At 37.9% G+C, this 21,562-nt stretch overlaps 1 protein-coding gene across 5 annotated transcripts in view; it reads right to left on the bottom strand.

The window, feature by feature from the left end:
- The window catches only part of GLCCI1 (glucocorticoid induced 1), a 54,354-nt gene that overhangs the window by 19,041 nt on the left and 13,751 nt on the right, over positions 1 to 21,562 (bottom strand). For all 5 annotated transcript variants that reach the window (XM_066553740.1, XM_066553748.1, XM_066553769.1 and 2 more), the window contains exons 2-3: positions 15,318 to 15,469; positions 7,213 to 7,299 (exon numbers count right to left, since the gene is read on the bottom strand). In XM_066553740.1, the coding sequence (XP_066409837.1) occupies positions 7,213 to 7,299; positions 15,318 to 15,469 (239 nt within the window). The remainder of the gene's footprint in view (positions 1 to 7,212; positions 7,300 to 15,317; positions 15,470 to 21,562) is intronic.

The raw sequence follows: 21,562 nt of genomic DNA, 5'->3' as shown, positions 1-21,562 counted from the left end.
CAGAAGTTTAGACTGTGTGCAAATTCACACAACAGGTACAGACACTTCCTCAAAACTGGATAATTTGCTCCCTTAGGCTCAAATCCTACTGTTCCTCATGCTCAGCACACTGGAATACAAGGCCATGCATGGCCCCATTTCATTTTTAGCTCAACTAGAGATACAATTTTTAAAAGCCTGAAGGGCAAGTAAGGAGAATGAATGCACATGGAATTCATACATCAGCTGGAAACTAACCTCTCTTTCTGAGTGACAACTCACAAGTACATGCACTCTATGGTTATTTCCATGTAGTTAAATATATCACTGGTACTCTTGCAAAGCAACTCCATGTCAGAGAATCAACTTCACATCACTCCTCACAGTGTCAGAGATGACAGTGTTTGGTGAAGAGGTTTGGATGGAGCTCTGCTGCAGGCTGTGAACTCTTCTTTGTGCTGTTTCTGGTAGCACTCACAGAAGAAAAATCTATCTTTAAGGCTTCACATCAAGTTTTGCCACAGCTCATTACCCATATTTAGAGAACTGCTACTCAGAAATGGCTGAATACTTTGATCTTTAAACAACACACAAACAGTTCAAGAGTTCCAAAAGGGTCTGTGCGTTGAATATATCCAGAAAAACAGAGCCCTAATACAACTGCATTACTTACACAGATGAGCTACAGTTAGAGAACTGGGACACTAAACTCTTGATCAAAGGTACAACTCAAGCACTATATTGCAAGAAACTTTGCAGTCTGAAGAGGTATTTCATGTCTAAAAAAAATAAATGCATTTGTCTAGAAATATCCCCTTCTCCTTGTAGGAGTTAGGAAATCTAACTCCCTAGATGAAAAAACATGCAGGTAACTACTCTGGTAAATATAGACACATTACAAATATTTATGTCTTACACTGGAATACTGAAGAATAGGGAGAACTGGGAAATAATCTTCATCTTCCCCTTTAAAACAGAGGAGAAAAATGATGCCTGGATCAGAAGACAGCTGTGGACAGAGATGACTAGCTATAAGAATAATCAGAAAGCAAGGAGAGTGCTGCATATAAATCTTTCATTTTTACTGCCTCTCCTTGACTCTGTGCACTTCTTCCTAAGTCAAAAAGTAAATACACTATTTTGTTTAATTTAGATGAAATACAGTTTCTGAGCTTTCCTCAAAAGCATACTATGAAAAGAAAATATCTACACAATACCACCTCAGAGATCTGACTGACTGATTTCTGTCACAAATAAGTTTGCAAATCTTTGACAACATAGCCTCTCACTGCAAAATTTGCATAGTGAAAACTCTAAATGGGAGAGTGTTGATAGGCTGGTATGTCTCTAGGCTAGCCAAAAACCTTGAAGCTCTGATACTGTGAAAGGAATCAATGGATCCCTGGAATTTAGGGTTCTCTCAGCCACCTCAAGACTATGTGTATTGTGGCAGTCAGTAGGTTCTTGACACTAACTAAGGAAAGAGTGCTTGGGTCACTGAGGAGAAACAGAAGATGGAAAATTGTTGATTTGACTGTGTATCTGGAGCTGATACAATCTCTTAAGCCAAACAAGCAATGCAGTGAAGAAACAGATGTGCCTTCTTAGATCATATATCCTTAGCCCTGAACTTGCAGGACCCTAGCTGTCCATGATGTTGTAGTTACTTCTTGACCAGAAAATGAGAAAGTAGCAATGGGCTTGTAAAAAGGAATCTGCCATTTCCTATTTATCCTGCAGACCTGGGAGACAGAGGCTTGCTGGCACAGACAACCAGCAAGCTGGTAGTGTGAGTACACCAAATGTGCTGAACTGAATGATGCTCCACCTCTTCACCAAGGGGAGTCCACAGTGATTCTACCACTTGCTAATCCTGAAATTGCAATAGCTTTTTTCTTCTACAAGATCATCTTTTCATTACCAATTATTTTCTATCAAGCTGAAATAAAGCCACTGCTACTAACAGGAAATAGACAGCTGTACTAGCTTCCTCCAAGTTTATGCACACCTTCTTCTCAGGCAGCAGAGAAGCACCATCAGAGCACCAAACAAGCACAACCATCTACAATATGAGCTACACTAATTCTTGCAAAACAAATATAATTCATAGAGTAAGAGAAGAGTCTGAAACATATGCCTTGATGGCACCTGTTTTACCAATTATCTCAAAGAAGCAGCAGATCCTGTCTCCTGGGCACTCAACTGATGCAGTGAATATGAGCTAGGGAGTCTCTGTGCAAAGAAATGGTGCCAAGCGAATGGTATCAGGAAAACAGGCATGTGAAGATGCAGCATTAGACCAGATCTGTGCAAAGAAAATGGTGACAAGGAAGTGGCAGGAAAGGAACCATGTGCTGCACTGGGGAAACCAAAGGGCAGTAACAAAACCCTCCATTTTTACCAAGCAGCTGAGAACAGAAAGGGTTTGGGACAACACTTCCCCCACACGCCCAACTGCATGCAGTCTAGTACAACTGAGCATTAATGTGACTGGGGTATACACAGTCATATTAAGGAACACATGCAAATCATCACAAAAACATCTAATCTGTATCCTAAAGCACCCACTTGTTGGAGATATTTAAGCCTTAGCCTTGCACATATGCACCCTTAGATCCATTACATGTGCATTATTTTTGTTTACCAATTCAAATGCTCTCCCTGCCTACCTAACTTGAAGATTCTCCTTAGAAAATACAGCTATTTTCTTAGAGGATACAGCTGAAAGTAAAACACAGCCAAAAAAAAAAAAAAAATCAAGGAATTCATCAAGGAGTAAACTCAATTTGAATGCTATTTCCAACGTTTGAATGCCATTTGTTATCCAAAACTGTTTTGCTATATTTCAATGTGTAAACATATATGGCAGTAAATTTCAAAAAATATATTTTAATTCACATTTGGCAAGTACTCTCATGTGACTGTATGGAGAGGGAAAACACAGCACAGATCTGTGCACATTTCAAAAAAATTAAGAAAATTTTAGACTTTGCTCTTCCAAGTGACTGTAGTCTGCAATGCTGCTGATGCAGTGGAAAGACTCTTTTCTTCACCTATTTTAAAGTAATTTATAAAAAACCCCCACCAACAAAAAACACTGAGAAAACACAAAGAGCAGTGCATCAGAAACCTAAACAAAGTCATTCAAGGCACAAAGTTCTTCATGGTTTACTGTCAGCCAAAAGTAAGATGACCATCCAGGATTACTGAACAAACGAGTCAGGAAAATCTCCTATAAATATATTTTTTGCTCGCTAAGTTATTTCTATAGCTCAAAGCTGTCCAATGAAAAATATGAATTTTCTCTATGCCACTTGTGACATGCATGCAGTCTAATGTAATTAATGGCACAAAACTGAGAAATAACCAAATTAGGTCAGTTCTTTACAACACTGGGATAATCTAAATATCCTGGTAATTTTTCCCTTTTGAAGGGACCTAGATGCAGACTAATATGAAGGAACCTGACACATCCCACCATACCTCTCAAATGCTCACTAATATTTACCAGTCACTAGGCTGTATTTCTACAGCTCAGCCTACACAACATGGTAACTTCCTATTGCTGATCAAGCCACAAACTCCTTGTTAATGAGTGAGCTCCATCTCATTCATTAAATGTTTGTTAATAAACGAGTTAACCAGAAGGTCAAAGAGCAAAACAAGCATTAGAAATTATCCCTAAACCTTTCAATACAATTTTTCAATTGCTATATGAAAGCACATTACACATGCAAGCTCTCATATTCAATTCTCTTTTATTCCTAAGTCCTTTTCAAGTACTCTGTTAGAGCAAAAGGGACCTTCCAATGGGGGGCTGCTGCTGTCTGTAACAGACACAGCACAGAGAGCTGCTTAAGGGAAGTGAAAAGTCAGGGTCTGAAATATGTCTTTAAAAACCTATACAAAGCGAAAACTACTAGTTTTAAATAAAGGGTTTTTCCCAGTTCGGGGTAAATTCCAGTTCAGGGTAAGCTATAACTAAAATTGTCCCTGAACAATGTCACAAGAATTTCAAACTAATTATTCAGGTCCAGAAGGGAAAAAAAAGGAGTGTCCAGGATAAAGACTGACAGCAATCTTTACATCCCAGTCAAGACATGTATCTACTGAAACAATGTTAAAGCAGTGTGGCATCATCTTAGACAAGTTACACTCAAGACTTCTTAAAACCAAGTAGTGGAGCCCTTCAGAATAAACAAATTCTTTAAAAGTAGATTTTGTTATGAAATTATTAAAGGAAAGTTTATATTGAGAGCTAAGGACTTCTAAATTTCTAATAGACTCACAACAAGAAAGCAAATATAGCTCTATTTTAGTGCTAGACAGACTTAATCCTGACACACAGCTATTTCAATGAAGGGCAAATTAAGTTTCACTACCCAAACTGAAATCCTCTTCGTAAAGTGGCAATTCTGAATTCATTTTCTTGCTTGGGATGTTAAACCTATACACTTGCTTTTCGTTTTAAAATCTTTAAAAAAGAGTTAGCAGCATTAAAGAAATTTATTTAATTTTAATAGTACTCTAATTAACCAAGGAAAAAACTATTTTTTGAACTTAAATGCACAATCTTATTTTATCAAAACCAGTAACTATCACACAAGTGTTTAGCTAGTTTACACTACCAATATCTTTAAAAAAAATGCCAGAAATCATTACAATAATTTCTGAAGTAAGAAAACATGAATACAAATTGCTAGAACAAGTCATGGAAACTGCCAACAGCTATCTACTTGTTTACTGTCAAATATTGTAAAAAACAATTCAAAATTCTGAGCAGAACAATGTTACCTACACTACACATAAGAAATGCAGTTGCCCAGGAGAAGGCAATATTTTCATTTTCATTACTTATGCTCTTGCTTTCAGCTGCCCATAGCTTTGTCAGATGTCTACCATGCAACATTCTACTCTATCTCCCTCCCATCAGAGACTTCAGTAGAAGTGCTAGGGCTGTTTAAGAATGGGATTTAAAATGAAAGGGAGGGTGGAAAAGATTTTACCATTTTATGTGCCAAAGCACATTATTTTAAGCTTTTCACCTGCATGGTTCTGTTCTCCACTGTTTTGGATGAAAAAGCCAAACATTTGCCTGAGGGTCCTTTATGCTGCAAATGTGCTCCTCTAGTCCCCTGGAAGAATCTTTACATTTGGTGAAGCTTTGGCAAAAAATTCAGTTTGCACATGTTCAAGAAAGATATCTGGAACTGGCAGCTACACTTGTTAACAATTCTGTCTCTCATGGGCTTTACAGTTTGAGTAGAACCACACCAGGGAATTTCTCCTTCCAGGAACTGCAGATTAACGTGGCACAAAGAAACCAAGTGCACAGACACTGCTGGTATTGAACAAACACTTAACACCCACCACACAGGCTGACACTGAGGGAAAGGAAAAAGAAAGAGATAAAATAGAAGCCAAACAATGGATAGCCAGAACTAACAAGGAGCTGCAAGTTAAGAGAGTAAGAGCTCAAATAGGGTAGATGAATAGTGGCTGGATGATGCACAAAGTATGACATGGGTTATGAACCCAAGGAACTAGAAAGTTATGAAAATTGGCCTGAGTAGCTGGAGAAAGGAAAACAGAGGAAGGGGAAGAACTGTATGCTGAAGAAGGAAAGGGTAGGTTTTGGGGTGAAGAACCATTGCAAAGCTTGGCTAGAAACAACTCTCTTCCACAGAACCAATTTTGTCTGCTAAGGTATTCTAGCAAAGAAAGGAACTGTGAAGCACACTGACCACACATTTCTTATCTTTCTCTTCTGGTCAGTACAGCAAGAGGGTGGCAACCCAGCACAATGGATCACTGTTATCAAATGGCAGAGACTTGCTTACATGCTGAAGGGTTCACTATCACTGACAGCCACAGGCCCGTGGTGAAGAAGAGCTGCTTGTTGCACCAACTGATAGGAAACTGCCAGTGTATGAAGGATAGTCTCTCAGTAAAAGCAAGGAAACATTATCCTAGAGAAACAGATGCTACTCCTGTCTGTATGATCATTTCTTTGTGCTGCTAGGTAAGGTTTAAGCCAAAACTTCTCACACACAGAAGTCCTTCCGCACTTATTTCTGGTCACTTAATCTGTGACTGTGAATGCCTCCTCACAGCTGCAGGTGAACTCAAGCAACTCAAGGCCCATGTACCAATACATCAAGGTTTCATAAGATGTATTCTGTGAGATGGGAACAGAAAACCCTCTTTTGATCAACCTATCTTTGGCCTGGGACCTCACCTTTACAAATGAGTCTACTGCCACCAATGGATTGCAAGATTATTCTCTATTTGTCAAATGTGATTTTAAAATTTGAGTAATTAAACTTGCACCACTCCTTCTGACAATTATTCTATCAATGGCTGTCCAGAAGAAGAATATATACTGCCTTTAAACTTCTTCTCCTTAGGTAACCTATACATTCCTTCTCATTTTTAAAGGCCCTATTCAACAGGGAGTCAGGAAAGAGCATGCAAAAAGCCCAGAGTATGAGGGAAAAGTTCCATCATGGAAACATGCTGCAAGATTCATTTTTCTAAAAGAAAAGTGCAATTCTTCAAGAGAGGACACACTCTTCCTGACAGAGGCATGAGGCTGAATGTAGCCCCTTATTAGGTTCTGGACAGATTTAGTTACTCAAACTCTGGACAACATGGAGGTTACTGGGACAAAAACTGAGATACTGTCATTTCAGCTGAGCTGGAGACCATTTTACTGTATCAACTTTCTCATCATGCAAATCCACTTTTTGTAGATTCTTTCTAGTTGCAATTGTAGTCTACAGGAAAATATTTATGATTAAAGACCATTTCAAGTACTCATACCATTACTGTATCAAGACTTTTTTTGTGGAAGTGGTGTCCTCTCCATCTCCAACCTAAAATCTGAACAAAATTTCTAAGCAAGGATATGTGAACATACCACCTGACACTTGCCTCTTCCAGGAGAGCAGTGTTAAAGGTCAGAAAGCTAACTAACATTGAAAAAGAAGCTGGTTCCTCAATGCTCACTCTGGCCACTCTTTCACAATCAACACTTCATAGTATTCAGGGAGGAAGTCCAACAAGCATAAAGTAACAATCACTCTTCAAACAACTCTTAGACTGGGGGTAAAAGCTGTTTCAAAAGCAAAAGAGGAGAGGGAAAGGGTGCAGTTTCCTGGACTCCAGATAGAGTTTAAAAAATGTCTTGGGCCAATCAAAACTTGAAAAGCTCCGCTGTGCAAAACTTCTCACCTCTTTCAGCTGATCAGCACTTCCCCACGATGCCGAGCGCTGATGGGATCTCTTTTCTGCTCCCTCTTCGGCCCAACAGCTGGGTGTCTACAAGGGAAAAAAAAGAAAATATGCTGTACTGAGTTCTCCAGGTGAGAAAAACTTCTGGCACAAATTACTGCCTTACTCTTTAGGCAGTGTCAGAGTTATGTGAATAAATTTCAGAATCTGATATGCAGCACTAATAATCTCAGTAAATAAAAAGCAATATAGAAAATAAAGCTTTGTAAACTTGCATTTACAAAGGATGAGAACAATGCACATTACTGAAGAAGGAATCAGAGGCCTGACAAAAAGCCTTACCTGGCTGGTCCCACTGTACTTTGGCATCCATGTCTACATTTCACTTAGTGGACAGTTTAGAAAACCACACCATTAAAAAAACTGTAGAACAAACTCAAGCCAGGATTCACTTCTCCCACCTGTCTTCCTCAACCAGTGGACCACAGAACCAATCAATCCCTTCTTGCTAACTGTGGCTAGATAAGAGTTTTATACACCATTTATTATTTCTGGCACCGACTTACATGAGCAGCACAGTAACAAGCAGGCCTTTTCCAGCCATATCTCAAAGCCTGTAAGTCTGATGACTGTCCTTAAATATAGGAGCTAAAATTAAACCCCAAAGACTGAGAAGTATCAGAAAGCCCAAACTCTCAACCGCTATGCTTATTTGCCACAAGGCTATAATGAAAATTGAGGTTATCCACCAGAATTCCTGAATAAGAGAGTCACAGGAACAATGGAAACATCTAAAATTCAGGAAGAGTTTGGGATATGAACTATATGAAACTCAGTGCTATAGGCACATAAATATAAATCTGTTTCTGTTGGGATTTTTTTCCCTGACAACTCCTACTTGTATTGGCTGACTCTTTCACAGTAAGTACACAAGAAATAAAACTGAAAATAACAATTTGTCCACGGGGTTTTTAAGGGAGGGGACCACTGCTAACACTTCTAGGGAGACAAAACCCCAGCCCACAAGACAAATAGGATATAGGATCCACATGCCTGTGGGACTTGTTCTCATGCATGGAAACCCTGCTCCCCCACAGCTTCCCTTACTCTTGCTTCCCATCTAGAATCTGGAAGCTTTTGTAGTACCCACAGGGATGCCAGAGATTGTTTGGCTCAGGGAGGAGGCTGGGCACCACTCTGGAGAACACCATCAAACCAACCCCTTCAGCTGGTCCCTGCCCTGCAAGGGGAGCTGGGAGCAGCCCCCAGGGCCAGGTCAGCCATGGCACTATTGAGCTCAGAACTGAGACTTCAGAGCATGGGCTGCACCTTCACAACCACCACACTGCCATGGTGTTACAGAGCCTACAGCCCAGCACCTAACCCATCAGTGCTAACACTTCATCTGCTCTATCTCTGTGTGCACAGGCCTACAGAACTCTCCTGTGTTTTCTGCCACCCCTGCACTTTCCATGGTTTTGGTGGGGCTTTTTCTCTGTTATTTTTACACCACCGGTAATATTTCAACCAAAAGCCCAGCAAGCTGTGAGGGTGACTAGAAAACCAAATGGAAAAAGTCAGTCTTGAAGTTTTTTTCAGTCATGAAAAAAACTTTCTTTTCATGTTCCCAGAAAAGAAAAAGTAAATCCCTATATGAGAAGTTAAGAGTTCTGTGTACTTATTACATGGCCTGTTATGAAATACCCCCATCTGTTTGGGTGTGGGGAAGAAACCAGAAGATAATGTCATTATGAAAAAAAGAATGAAATCAAAATGTGAAAAGTTCAAACAGCTACTTAAAACTATGTGAAAGATAAGGCAGTCCCTCAGAGCCAGGCAGCACTTAACTCTCCTGACCCAAAGAAGAGCCTCTGCCATATGCACGTGCTGCCTGTATGTGTGCATCTGCTTGCTCTGCATTTTAACACAGCCACCTTCTAAATAATTACTTGGTTTTGCAGATTCATCTCCCTGAAATTTGTGTGGAAGACATTCTGTTGGGTTTAAATGTTGGTTTTTTTAAAAAACATTGAAGTAGCTTGCAGATTCCTACTAAACTACTAAAAATGGGGATAATTCTTTACTTTTTTAAAATCAGAGGCTTTCACAATCTGTTACAATTTACTTTGCATTTTAAATTGCTCTTACAATATTTTACTATATCCCAAGTACAGCTGGAACCATATCCTCACATGACACCAGCAATAAAAAGGCAATTCCAAGAAAATTTATCTTCTAAAGAGTGTCTTCTGAATACAGCACTGCTCCACCATTTGGGGAACACCAGGATGAAGCAGAACCAGGCCGTTTGGGGGCCTAAATACTTACCTGTAGTGCAGAAGGATGTACCAGGGATCACTATAAGCTCATATCCTTTCAACTACAACTTAATAAACTGAAAAGATATCAAGAATCTAAAAAGCCAAACTGACTTTCTCAATACAGAGAAGTAAACTGTTAAAAACCAAAACAAATAATGTAGAACACACAAGCCTGACTGTATTTTTAGTAAACAGATATTCAACCAGATAGCAAGGACAAAACACAAACTAAGATCAACCCCTAAAGACCTTCATCAACACCACCACTGACTGCTAGGAGAGAGAGGTGGGAATCCTTATAGTACAGAGGATCTACTCAGAAATCAAAAATAAAAATCAGAAAATATCTATTCACTTAAAACTAAATTAAGTGTAATTAAGTGTAAATTAAGTGTAATTTTGTACTTGTTCAAGAATGCTTTGACATTCTCTACCACTGAAACAGCATCCCCCTTGAGACAAGCACTACATGGATGCTTTCAGCCCCTGGTAAACTGAGTCAAGACACAACCTGCAAAGGATACATACACAGTATACAGGGGGCAGACTATCTGTGAACCCCATTTTACCTGCAGTATTAGATTACAAACATTGTATGGTGCTCCTAGCACAGTACTGAAGTCAGACAGTGTTACATTTACGGACTATTTAGAGGCAAATTTAAAAAAGAAAAAGCTTTACAAAAATAATACAACGTAAGTGGTTCCTAGAATATTATTACAAGGTAGTCCTCTTCAAACCCTGGAAACTGATGCTTGCAATATGCTGTAGTGCACATTAAATGAAGAATAATTTTGAGTTTGTAACAACAAATCTTTGTATTCAAGCAAAAGCTTTTAAAAAACAAAGAGAAGCACCGCAGACTTGTTGTATTCAAACAGAAATTCTGCTTTTCTAAAGTTAACTTATGTATGAACACCTCATATCTCACTTAAATGCTGTCATTTAGATCACAAACAAGATGGGGGTGTGTAGCACCCACAATCTGTCACACTTCATGGAAATTATTTTCTCATCTTATTTACAACTTCAACAAAACAAGCTTATCAATGGAAGCCTTCATTTGAAGCTGCAAGTGTACTCCTGAAGTGTTAAACATATGAAAAAAATAACATTAAAGCCAGAATGTAATTCAGAATTGTATTAGAAGAAAAATTTCTGAATCACAAACAAAACCACAGTTGCTGCACTTCAAGTCAGAGAGAGGGTGGGGTGAGAGTATCTCCCACAGTAAGAGATGTCAGGCACTATCTCTGAAACTGGTAACATTTCAGAGCATCACAGAAGTGATGATGCACTGAATTTCATGACAAAGGATTAGTCCTGCAAGGCCACACTAAGAAGCTAAGATTTTAGGGGGAGATCCTTGAAAACACTGGATAATGCATGCTGCACCTACAAGACACACATCCCTTGTTTTCAAGATGTTAAGGTTTGTGGTCCATTTCAGCTGACACATGGAATAGACATGCTCAGAATGCCACATCTGTTTGTTCTCTTCAGTCTTCAAGTAAATCACAATTACCATAGTTCTAATTCACCCAACCTGGTGGCGATCAGCTCTTTTTCCAACACCTTTGGTAACCCTGCCTTGCTTTTCCATCCATGCCAGGGACATACACCTACATTCTTTCCACTTAGATCAGAATGACTGCATAGCATACCAAGCTACCTAAACCTAAAATAATACTGTGTTACCTTAAGTATCTCATATTTATTGCCAGCCTTTCACTCCAATTTACTACATCCAGCCTACATTCTGGAATATCTACATATGTCTATGCTTTACAGGGGAAGCAACATGTTTTTGAAGAACTTCCACATTCAAAAGAAACCCAATGGCAGCACTAGAAGATAAAAACAGATGTGTTTTCAGGTATTTCTAAAGCATTCAAAGGCCATCTAGAAACTTTACAAAGAGAAATTGCCTAGTCAGAAGTCAATTTGACTGCAGGTGATAACTCAAACATCAGACAGGTTAAGTCAGAATGACAAATTCACAGCTCTATGACATATCTTATTCCCTGTCCTTTCTGCCAATATAAATCATTAAAATATCCCACAAAAATCAATTACAACTAATACACCAGTAAAAAAGCTTAATGGAATTGAGCCTCTTTGTTTATGTCTATTAATATTACAGAAAAAAAAAATCTACCCAGAAAAAAAAAGTGTCTAATGACAGCTAGCATTAAAGCCTTGATCTACCCATAAGAAAAACATATTTTAGCCTAGAAACTCTGCATTATTCTCTAGGTTAGAGAGAAATAAAAATTCTGGAGGCATTTTGCCTTTCTTCAGTTTCATTTGTTCCATACCTAATTGCCATATACAATGAGAAAAAACTGGATTCCAATATTGCTGGATGTGCCTAAGTCATCAACTGGAAATCACTGGATATTAAAATGCCACTAGGCCATTTATTCGTTTCTTTGTATTATTTAGATTGAGAAAGACTCCATGGCAAACTTTAACTGACAATATTTTTGCTATGACATCAACATCATGTTTCTTTTTAATCTTTTTAAATTTTATAAATATCTTTTAAATTACATAGCTACTGCCAAATAATTATATTTATTAACTCTGACAATTATCCAAATGTTTCTGAAGATTCCAAGGTTAGACACAGCCATTTCAACATTGAGTTGTTCTTTACACTATGAAGGGGGAAATACTTAAATGATGAAGCATAAAGAAGTGGTGTACAAAATTGTTCCATCAGTGCTCCCAAAAGAGACAGAAAAATGGGGAAAGAAACTATACTGAGTTTTAAATGGCCTTAATGTAAAGTTCAGGTTTTACAAAAGGAGAGGGAAGTAGGACAATGGAGGAACTCAGGAAAAGGATCACAAAGTATATCAACACAAGTAACTTCTTATAAGAAGAAGTTTACCTGCATTTCTGAAATACTTAAAGCACTACTAAATAAAATTGCATACCTCTGGTTATCCAAAATGTGCTGCTCCTTAAAGATCAGCCAGTTGCATGCATATGCACATATACACACACAAACGTACACACAGAATTCTGAGAAATACTGAATTGTACAAATACCACAATGCAGTGTTACAGAGCGTTTTTCCAAAAGCAAACAACTGCTTCACTTCTCTTCTGTACTTTCAGTCAAAACACTTGGGGCAAGTGAGAGTGACACAGAAATATGAACTGTAGTTCCTAGTCTCCAAGATATGACAAACTAAACCAAGCAGAATTCTGATCCCTCCCTTCTATTATTATGAAGAAACATATTGTTCATGAGTATTATACAAGTTGAAAAAATTTAAGTGGAAATAAGGACTTGGAATAAAGCTCATTAAAGGCCTATCTGATCACCATGAAGACCAGAAACTCTCTCTTCTTTAAAAAACAAGAATTCTAAGAAACTTGGAACAGCCATAATCACCACCTTAACAAAACCGAACAAAATTTGGATTTTAGGTTAACATTTAATTAGGAACAAAATATACCCTTGAAAGAGAAATAATTATTCCACCTACAATGTAGTTATACTGACAACATTGTTCTTGAATTTAGAAGTAATACAAGAGATAACTTATTCTCCAATGAAAGTGCTCATACAGAAAAATGGTTTATTGATTTTCATGAACTCATTTTTATTTAACTTAATTTGCTATGCATGTATCCTATCAACAACTTGGAACTCATCCTCAGTTCTTGAAATTAGATATACTTCAAACTACACAGAGCTCAAACAACAAAAACCCAGACACACACCAAAACGTAAGACAATGTTTTATGATCATCTACAAGCCTCCCTAGTGAGCATTTTATTTGGGAAAAAAAACCCAACAACAACAACAAAAAAACCTGCCCAAAAAAACCCCCAGAAACACAAACAAAAAAAAACAACCAAAAAAAAACCAAAAAACCCACCAAACAAAAAAAGCCCTCCAGCTGGAAATCACTGTGCATATCAATATGCTTGTTCCATTTTACATATTCATAGTCCCAAGTAGTGACTCAACTTCAGCACTGATAAATGGTTGAGTCTGGCACAATTTGAATAAAAAGACAGCTAATACAATTCCATGCTGGAAAATATTCACAAATGCAAACCTGGAGATCTCCCTGCTCCTACCCCTTTGAAAAATTGCTTCATTTTGTAATGACAACAGTATGCTTTTCCTCTCTTTATACTTGATTATGCTGAAAAGATAAAATTTCATTTTTAGTTTCTGAATGAGGCAAAGGGAGGCAGTCAAACGTTCACATAACCTGAACACTTACTTGAGCTCACTAGGAAAGCAATTTTACTGCCAAATACTTGGAGCTGAAATATTTATAGAACAGTTTGTTTATCTTTTCTGTAACTAGTGAAAATGTTTGTTTCTGAATGTTTAAATATTCTAAATTTTCTATTCATAAGGGTATTTGTAAAGATTGATATGGATATGCATTTTAAGAGAGGGATTGTGAAATACAGTAACTACAAAGCTTTCAAAACAGAAAGACTTTAAAGTCATAGTATTGTGAAAAGAAGGCATCTTGAAAATAAATCCAGGATTAAGGGCTTTTTAAGTAGATCTTTTGTGACAGTAAATATGACTGCTGTTTTTTGGCTAAAACTTACTCATTTCAAAATAAGCAGGACATGAAGACAGCCTTCTCCAAAGGGTCCTCATTACAGTTTCTAAAAATTTTCTTGGAACATTTTAATCACCAGTTTCTCAAATTCATTAAGTAAGATTTCTGAAACATACAGACCCATTTTTTTTTTCTTTTCTAAGCATTCTGTACTTATCTTTACCCAATCAAAGGGTTTCCTGTGCCACATAACACCATATTTTAGAGATGAGGAAACTTCTATATACATTCTAACTTGTCCTGAGAAACTCAGTATTGCACAAAAGACTAGATTCATAGAATCTATTTCAAGACCCATGATAACTATGGATCAGAATCGTGGCACAAGAGATAAACAACTGATTTAACAACCAAACCTACAGGGCCTGTTAGATTGAAACTAGAACTAAAGGGAGCTAGTTTCTTCTCGTTTCCAATTTAGTCTGGAAGACGAACTCAGACGGCTTTTTCCAAACCTCAAAAGCACTGCTGGAAAAAAGAATGCAGCTCCTTTGATAATAACTGGGGAGGGGTGGTAAGAATTATGTATTTTTAATCTGTCTGACAGTGATCATCTTTGCAGGCAGCAAGCTCCAGCACAAGGAGGAAGCAGGCAAGAAAGAACATTCACCTTTCTAGTCAAAGAGCACTGGAGCAGTAGAACGCCCCAGCAACCTACCTGCCAGAGGGTCCTACTAAGGACAGAGCCCTGAAGAGAATCCAAGGCTATCACAAGAGTATCAGGCCATGAATAACCTCAGTAGCCTTCCCTCAGTCCCACACACACAGAGAAACACACAGTTTTAGAGACTGACAGATTTATTACCATGATTTAGTAAAATCTTTTAGTTTGTCAGCCACTGTTACATGGATGCTTTTTCTTAAATAACATTCAGCAGAATTTTACATATAGCAGCTTTAAAATAAACCAGATACAAGGCTGAGATTGGTTATTTAGCCTCAATAGATCTGCCCACATTAAGAAAATTATTTTTAACAACTATTTTCTAAAACCATAAAAATATTATCCTCGCACACGATGTTACTGCATTGGTAAAGATTTAAAAAAACTACTGTAACTTATTTTAGGATTTCATATTTCTAATAAAATTAAGTGAATCCACATTGCTTCAGAATTAAATTGAGTAGACATCAATTATATGAAACATCTCTGTTGTCTTGTTTTACTGCTTTTACCTGAGTAGATTTATCTTTCATACATGAAGGGTAGTGTACATGGGGATCACGTGGCCACTGTCCTGTGAGGTAAGGTCCTGTTATTGTGTCCAAAGAAGAAGTTCGCCTTATGGTACCAGAAGTTCTGATTTGCTGGGATTTTGGCCTGTCCACTGTAGAAAACCAGAACAAAATCAACAAAAAAGTCAGGCTAAATTTGATGTGAAATGTTAAAAGCTAGCTATGACACACAATGGCAAGAACACATCAGAAACCTTTGTCTAAATGCCAAGCTGAAAAGAATGCCATCACATCAAAGCAAATACATCAGACAAAAAGGAAAAACAAACAGAAAAGGGAAAATGTAACAGTTACAAAAACCCCAATGCTTAAGGTGTTCATATCTGCAAAGAACTGGGCTACTTATGCTATGTATTTTCATCAGCAAAAAACACCAAGCAAATTTAAATACAGTGATGATGCAACTCAGGAAAGCCAGACACACAGAAATAGAAAATACAGCATAGCACTTTTTAAGTCAGCTCACTTAGCTTTCTAAATACTAAAATACAAATCATGAGAAAAATCGTGGTTGCTAAGAGGACGCATATCCAATTTAACCTCTTTTCCATATTATTTCATAATTTAAACCAATTCCATATTATTTACAAGATCCCACTGCAGGCCTTAACAAGCTGAGAGTGTGATTCCATTTTTCCCTCTGACAGAGTGCTGGTCAGAGCAGCTGCCTTGTTTGTTTTCACTCATCATTGTGCCTGCAGTCCTTGACTCCTCCCTGTACTTTTCTCACCATACACCCAAATCATGGAACACTTTTTCTTGCATTCCATTTGGAGAGCAAAGTGCAGGGTGATTCACGAGATTGATGTGGGAAAGAACAGAATTTTATGGCATGCTCTCTGGATTATCTTTGTCTGCTTTGTCCTTTAGGCAAAATTACTTCATATACTCATTTTCTAGACTTCACATTAGCCAACCTAAGCCCTACATGGCAGCTACTGTTTGTTCTGCTCACCCCTACTAAAAGAAATTCACAAGTGAGATAACTTCCAAGTTAATCAGGTGCCATGCACTAATCTGACCCACTAAAAGCCTACTGACAGCTCAGAACAGAGCAGACCTGCTGGCACACTTCTGAGTCCAAACATGGCCACTGGCCTTCACAAGTATTTTCTATTTGTTATCACCTAGGACTGATGGATCTCAAAAGGCAGAGTTCATCATCAATGTGATATACAGCATTCAGCACAATTAGGGTATAGCTTGCACTATACAGTATGGTTATAGTATGACAGATGAAGACACTGTTAAACCAGACCATTTTAGACAAATATATAGACTTGCTGAAACACTGCATTAGCTACTCATTTTAGGTGAAGGGTTCTAAATAATGCTGTGAATTGGACATGATGTAATGTATCATGCTGACTTTTATACTATAATTATTCTGACTGCCTTAGCTATAAATCAAAACTCTAGCATTTCTAACAGACCTATCCTTATAGGATTCCAATTGTGACAAATCTGCATTTTAAGAAAGATCCTTGAACTATTAAAAGTAAAGAAGTCTGAAATTCAAAACAGAGATGACAAACTTCAAAAATTAAAGTAGTGTTTACATTTGCACTGAAACACAAGTGTACCAAATGGGTAAAAAGCTACAAAGAATTCTTCCAAGCTTCCCTGTCATGCTATGGCACTATGCTGCTCTCTCAGCCCAAGTTTTGAAAGTTGCTCAAAAAACACCTTTTAAAACAAGTCAGAAACAATGTACAAGATAATGTTTGAAGATGAGGAAGTAAGGACTAAACTCAAGAAAACATAAGCCCAAAAGACACAACAAAATATATACAACCAGACAATTAGCTAAGGTTTGTAACTTGTTCTACACCCTAAAGAGGAAAGGCAACAGAAATCCCAACATTAATAACTAAAATAATGCCATTAAAACTGAAGAGAAATCAACACCACCAAAAATTACTTGTTTTGTTTTTCCATGGGCATCTTGCAAGTGGACTGCAAGACATTGTCAAGCCTTAAAACTGAGAGAAGAAAAAGTTCAAGATGTGTTTTCCAAAGTCCCTACTATTCATCAATGGTTCTCTGAATTAAGCAAATAAACCACTTCTCAATTGCATAAGCCAATTCAAGTTAATGCTAATTTAATGTCATCCCTATTCCACTGCTGTCTGTGCTCCTTCCATCTTTTCTGACATGGACTTAATGCCATCCCTATTCTACCATTGTCTGCACTCCCTCCATCTCCTTTGAGATGGCATGCACAGACAGATGTGTGAGTCCACCTGGCAAAATAATTCACTGACTTAAACATAATGAAAACTAAAGTGCACCTCCTAAAGTCATAAACACAGGGTTTTCCCCATTACAGCAGAGTTGGCACAACATAATGGGCAGAAACCACCAGGAGAGCTAGAAGAGCAGCAGCCCTGTGGTCTGTTCAGTAACAGTTTTGGTTCCTCACCTCTTATGATGTATCATAAGAACAAAAAATAAAAGCGAAGGGATCTATAAGCATGACATTTGAAGGAACTTTTGCAAATTAGCATTTGACAAAGTGTCTTGTATAGTAATTTACTCAAACATCATGGGATGCCCTGGAGAGCATCACTGTACTGGACCCCAACAGTGGCAGATCAGATCAGCTTAAGTAGTTTTCTAAATATTAGAACTGCTCTTAGGGTTTATTTCTTAATCTTGCTTTTTTCACCTCATCATACATCTGGCTTCCCACTATCCAGGAAGCTACTACATGACACTTCCCAAATTTTCATTATCAATGGAATGTTGATGCTACTATAATGAATACCCTTCTCCAGCCCAAATCACCCTCTCTGGTTGGAAACTTCATGCTCCAGTTTTCTCAGAGAATCAAAACAGTTGAAGTGCTTCAACAGTTCCTGAAGATAGCCAACAGACTTCAGCATTCAGAAAGGCTTCAACAATATTAAGAAATCTCTAAAATTACAGACTAATTTTATCCAAGTTTCAGACTGAAACTCATCTGACAATATCCCAAGAGCATGAATGGATTTTACTGCAGCAGTAAGTCAAAGCATTCTGTTGTTCTAGTGACAAGTGAGACATCTCATAGGAAACTCAGCCCTACCTCCAGAATATGCAAACTTAAGATCACAGCACTTAAGCAGTGTAACATTACCTGAGGAAGTTATCTAGAAATAAGAAAAGCAAGACATATCTTGCAGCAAGGCAAAATACCTCATGGCCACTGAGATTAGCTTGGTTGATTAGAGCATGACGATGATGTCCAGGTTGTAGGTTTGATCCCTGTATGGCTGTTCTCTTAAGAGTGGGACTCTATGATGCTTGTGAGACCCAACTCAGAATATTCTGTGATTCTATGTGCTATTTAAAGTATGCCACAAGTTTTAATGGCATGTATTTAGGACAAATTGCTACACCATTCTAGCTATGAATGTTCCACAAAGTGACACAATGGTCCACCTGAATACTACAGCTGGCAAAATTCGGCGAGATCCTACCTCCCGGCAGGAATCAACTAAAATAACCTGCATGAAATCATGATTCTGCATGCTGCATTGAGAGCAAAGAGAATTCTAGTTATACCACCTAGGCTGACTGAAAAAAGGCTTCCATTTCTCTGACAGCAAAATGTAATTCAGTAAGAGCCTAACACGACAGCTCTTTTGAAAAGGACAGGGGGCTCAAATAAAACCATCTGCTGCAGCTCTAAAATGAAGAGCTTGCATTCCCATCTAGGATAGGGGCAGCTAACCTGCACATAATCTGAAAGCCAAGTTCATAGTCCATTTTTAGCTTAAATAGTTTTGTGCCACATGTGCAACGAGGAAAATCACCTGCAACAGAACAGCAAGACTGACAGCCAGCATTGGTAGCAGTAAAAAAACTGGTTCAGCTCAATCCACCAGATCTAATCTGTCAACATCTTTTCTTCCCATGTTTCTTCCAACAGTTAGCAAATCCAGTTCAAATTTGGCCAGAACTTTTCCACTCATGTACTTGCATAGATATAACTGATTTTAAAGGACTAAAATTATCCTGAGAATCTCAGATAACACAGACTTCCTCTCAAACTGAGTGAAAAAGATGAAATAAAAATAAAATTCATTCTTCTCCAAAACTAGGAGTACTGTCATCTCACTTTTGATGTCAGCTAATTGTCGTGTCAAAAGATTAGACAATATTCTTGCAGTAATTTCCTAATTTCTTTTCTTGAAAGTTCTTTAAGTCAAACTATTAACCTGAGACCATAAAATATCAGTATTAAATTCCCCAATCATTTTCATGAGATGTTGTTTCTCTTCAGTTTAGTTGCTAGCACCCTGCACAACCTTCTGGTCACAAGCTACTCACGAAATGAGTCCCAAGCTTAGGACTCATCCATTCCTGAAGAATTTCAGATTTTATCTAGGAAATAAATACTAACTTCAAAAGAATTTTCTCCAAAAATACTCCTGGGAAGACTCACTATGATGGATAGCCCAGTCTGCTTAAGACTCTTTTTGCAAGAGCCACAAAGTCAGAGTTCAAATAGTCTGGCCCAAAGGATATTCAGAGACTGCATATACTAACATAAAATAGTATCAGATATTTCTAGGACATTCCTATCAGATCTGACAAGAAATTTACAACAATCTACTAACCCAAGGAGATGCTGAAGTCCCTGTGTGAGTGCTTCTTAAATAATGAATTATGTGGGAATATAGTCTAGGAAATCAAAAACTAGAAATGGGAAGTTGAATATTGAGGAATGGTGACCCACAGTAAATGATGCCTGGCATCACTTAAGTCACATTTCCCACAGCAGCTACTGATGACTGTCCTACACCTAATTAAAAGTCCCCTCTCCTGTTACACCTTGTAAAAGCATGAAAAAGGGATACCCTTTGCTCTTGCTTCCTTTGGACAGTGATTCCCTGAGTACCATAAAAGCAGACTTCTGGATTCAAGAGAACTCTGTCTCTCAAGAGTCTGGTCAGGAGAGGTTTGTTTGTTTTTTGTTTGCTTGCTTTTTAAGCACGTATATAGTGACAGGGTACTGATACCTGAATGTGTATCAGATTGGTCTCTCCTGCTCTGATTATGTAGGTAGATGGTCAAACTGGTGCATGTTTAATTTGCAGAACTTGTCTCTATGACTTTGCCAGGAAAAAGATTGAATAATGAGGATTTAGAGGCCACTCTAAAAAAATATTTCAATCTTCATTCTCAAGAAGGCTTTTCTCTTGTAATTGGAGCCAAAATCTCTCATGAAAAAGATTAACAAGGGATTTGGGGTCCCCTGAAGTTTTACTCCAGAGAAGAGATCTATTGGCTCAAAAGACATTTCCCAGTTGCCAGTGACTGACGGACTTGTTTCTGACCCAATCTGCTAAATGGCTGCATGACTGCATTAACTGTTCAGAAAGGTGCAGAGCAACAAAGAGCACGCTGTTTGCCATGTACTGCTCATACAAAATAACAAAAAATGGGATTTTAAATAGGATCTTTAAAAAACCCACAGCACCCTTTTATGTAATTGGAAAGAAAAAACATGAAATTACGGCACTCTTCCTTCATAATTTCAAATTAAATAACCTAATCTCTTTAATAGCTTAAAACAAAACAAAATACTAGCATTTTCAAACACTGAAAAGGCAGTACCATGCTTTGCTACCAAAACTATAATTCTAAGAGAATATAAGAAGAGACAGTCTTTTCAAGTTACCTTCCAATACACCTCTAAAGTACTTCACATTTCAGCTCCTTAAAACTTGTTTGCATTATGTGCACCAGACTGGTTTTGCTTCAGTTGTATCAACTTCAGAAATTATCCCCCAGTTTCTATCTTTAAAAATCACAAGAGAGAATGACTAAAAATGAAGAGGGCTGACATTCTGAAGTTACTACCCTAAAGAGACAGACAAAATCCACTCTGACTTCCTCTCATCATGCTAACTGAAGGGAACAATAAAGGCAGCACAGAACAGCACCATAATCTAACCAAGGTTCCAACAACCAAAACTGAACAAACAGAAAGCAGGCTACTTCTTGAGAGTGAAGATTTTTTCAGACATCCAGGTCCATGCATCATACACTTTCTACATCCAGAATTCTTCAGGGAGAAAAAAAATTAAGAGGGGAACCAGTCTTCCACACAGATCATTTTACAGTCTGGTAGCCAGGGCCGATTTGGTTTTGTACCTGACAAGGCTTATGAGAATTCAGACTGAACTGCAAGAAAC

This window comes from Molothrus aeneus, chromosome 1 (genome assembly GCF_037042795.1).
Source record: "Molothrus aeneus isolate 106 chromosome 1, BPBGC_Maene_1.0, whole genome shotgun sequence".
Classification (NCBI taxonomy): Eukaryota; Metazoa; Chordata; class Aves; order Passeriformes; family Icteridae; genus Molothrus; species Molothrus aeneus.
The sequence above is the reverse complement of the archived record's forward strand: the minus strand, read 5'-3'. Positions and strand labels throughout refer to the sequence as shown.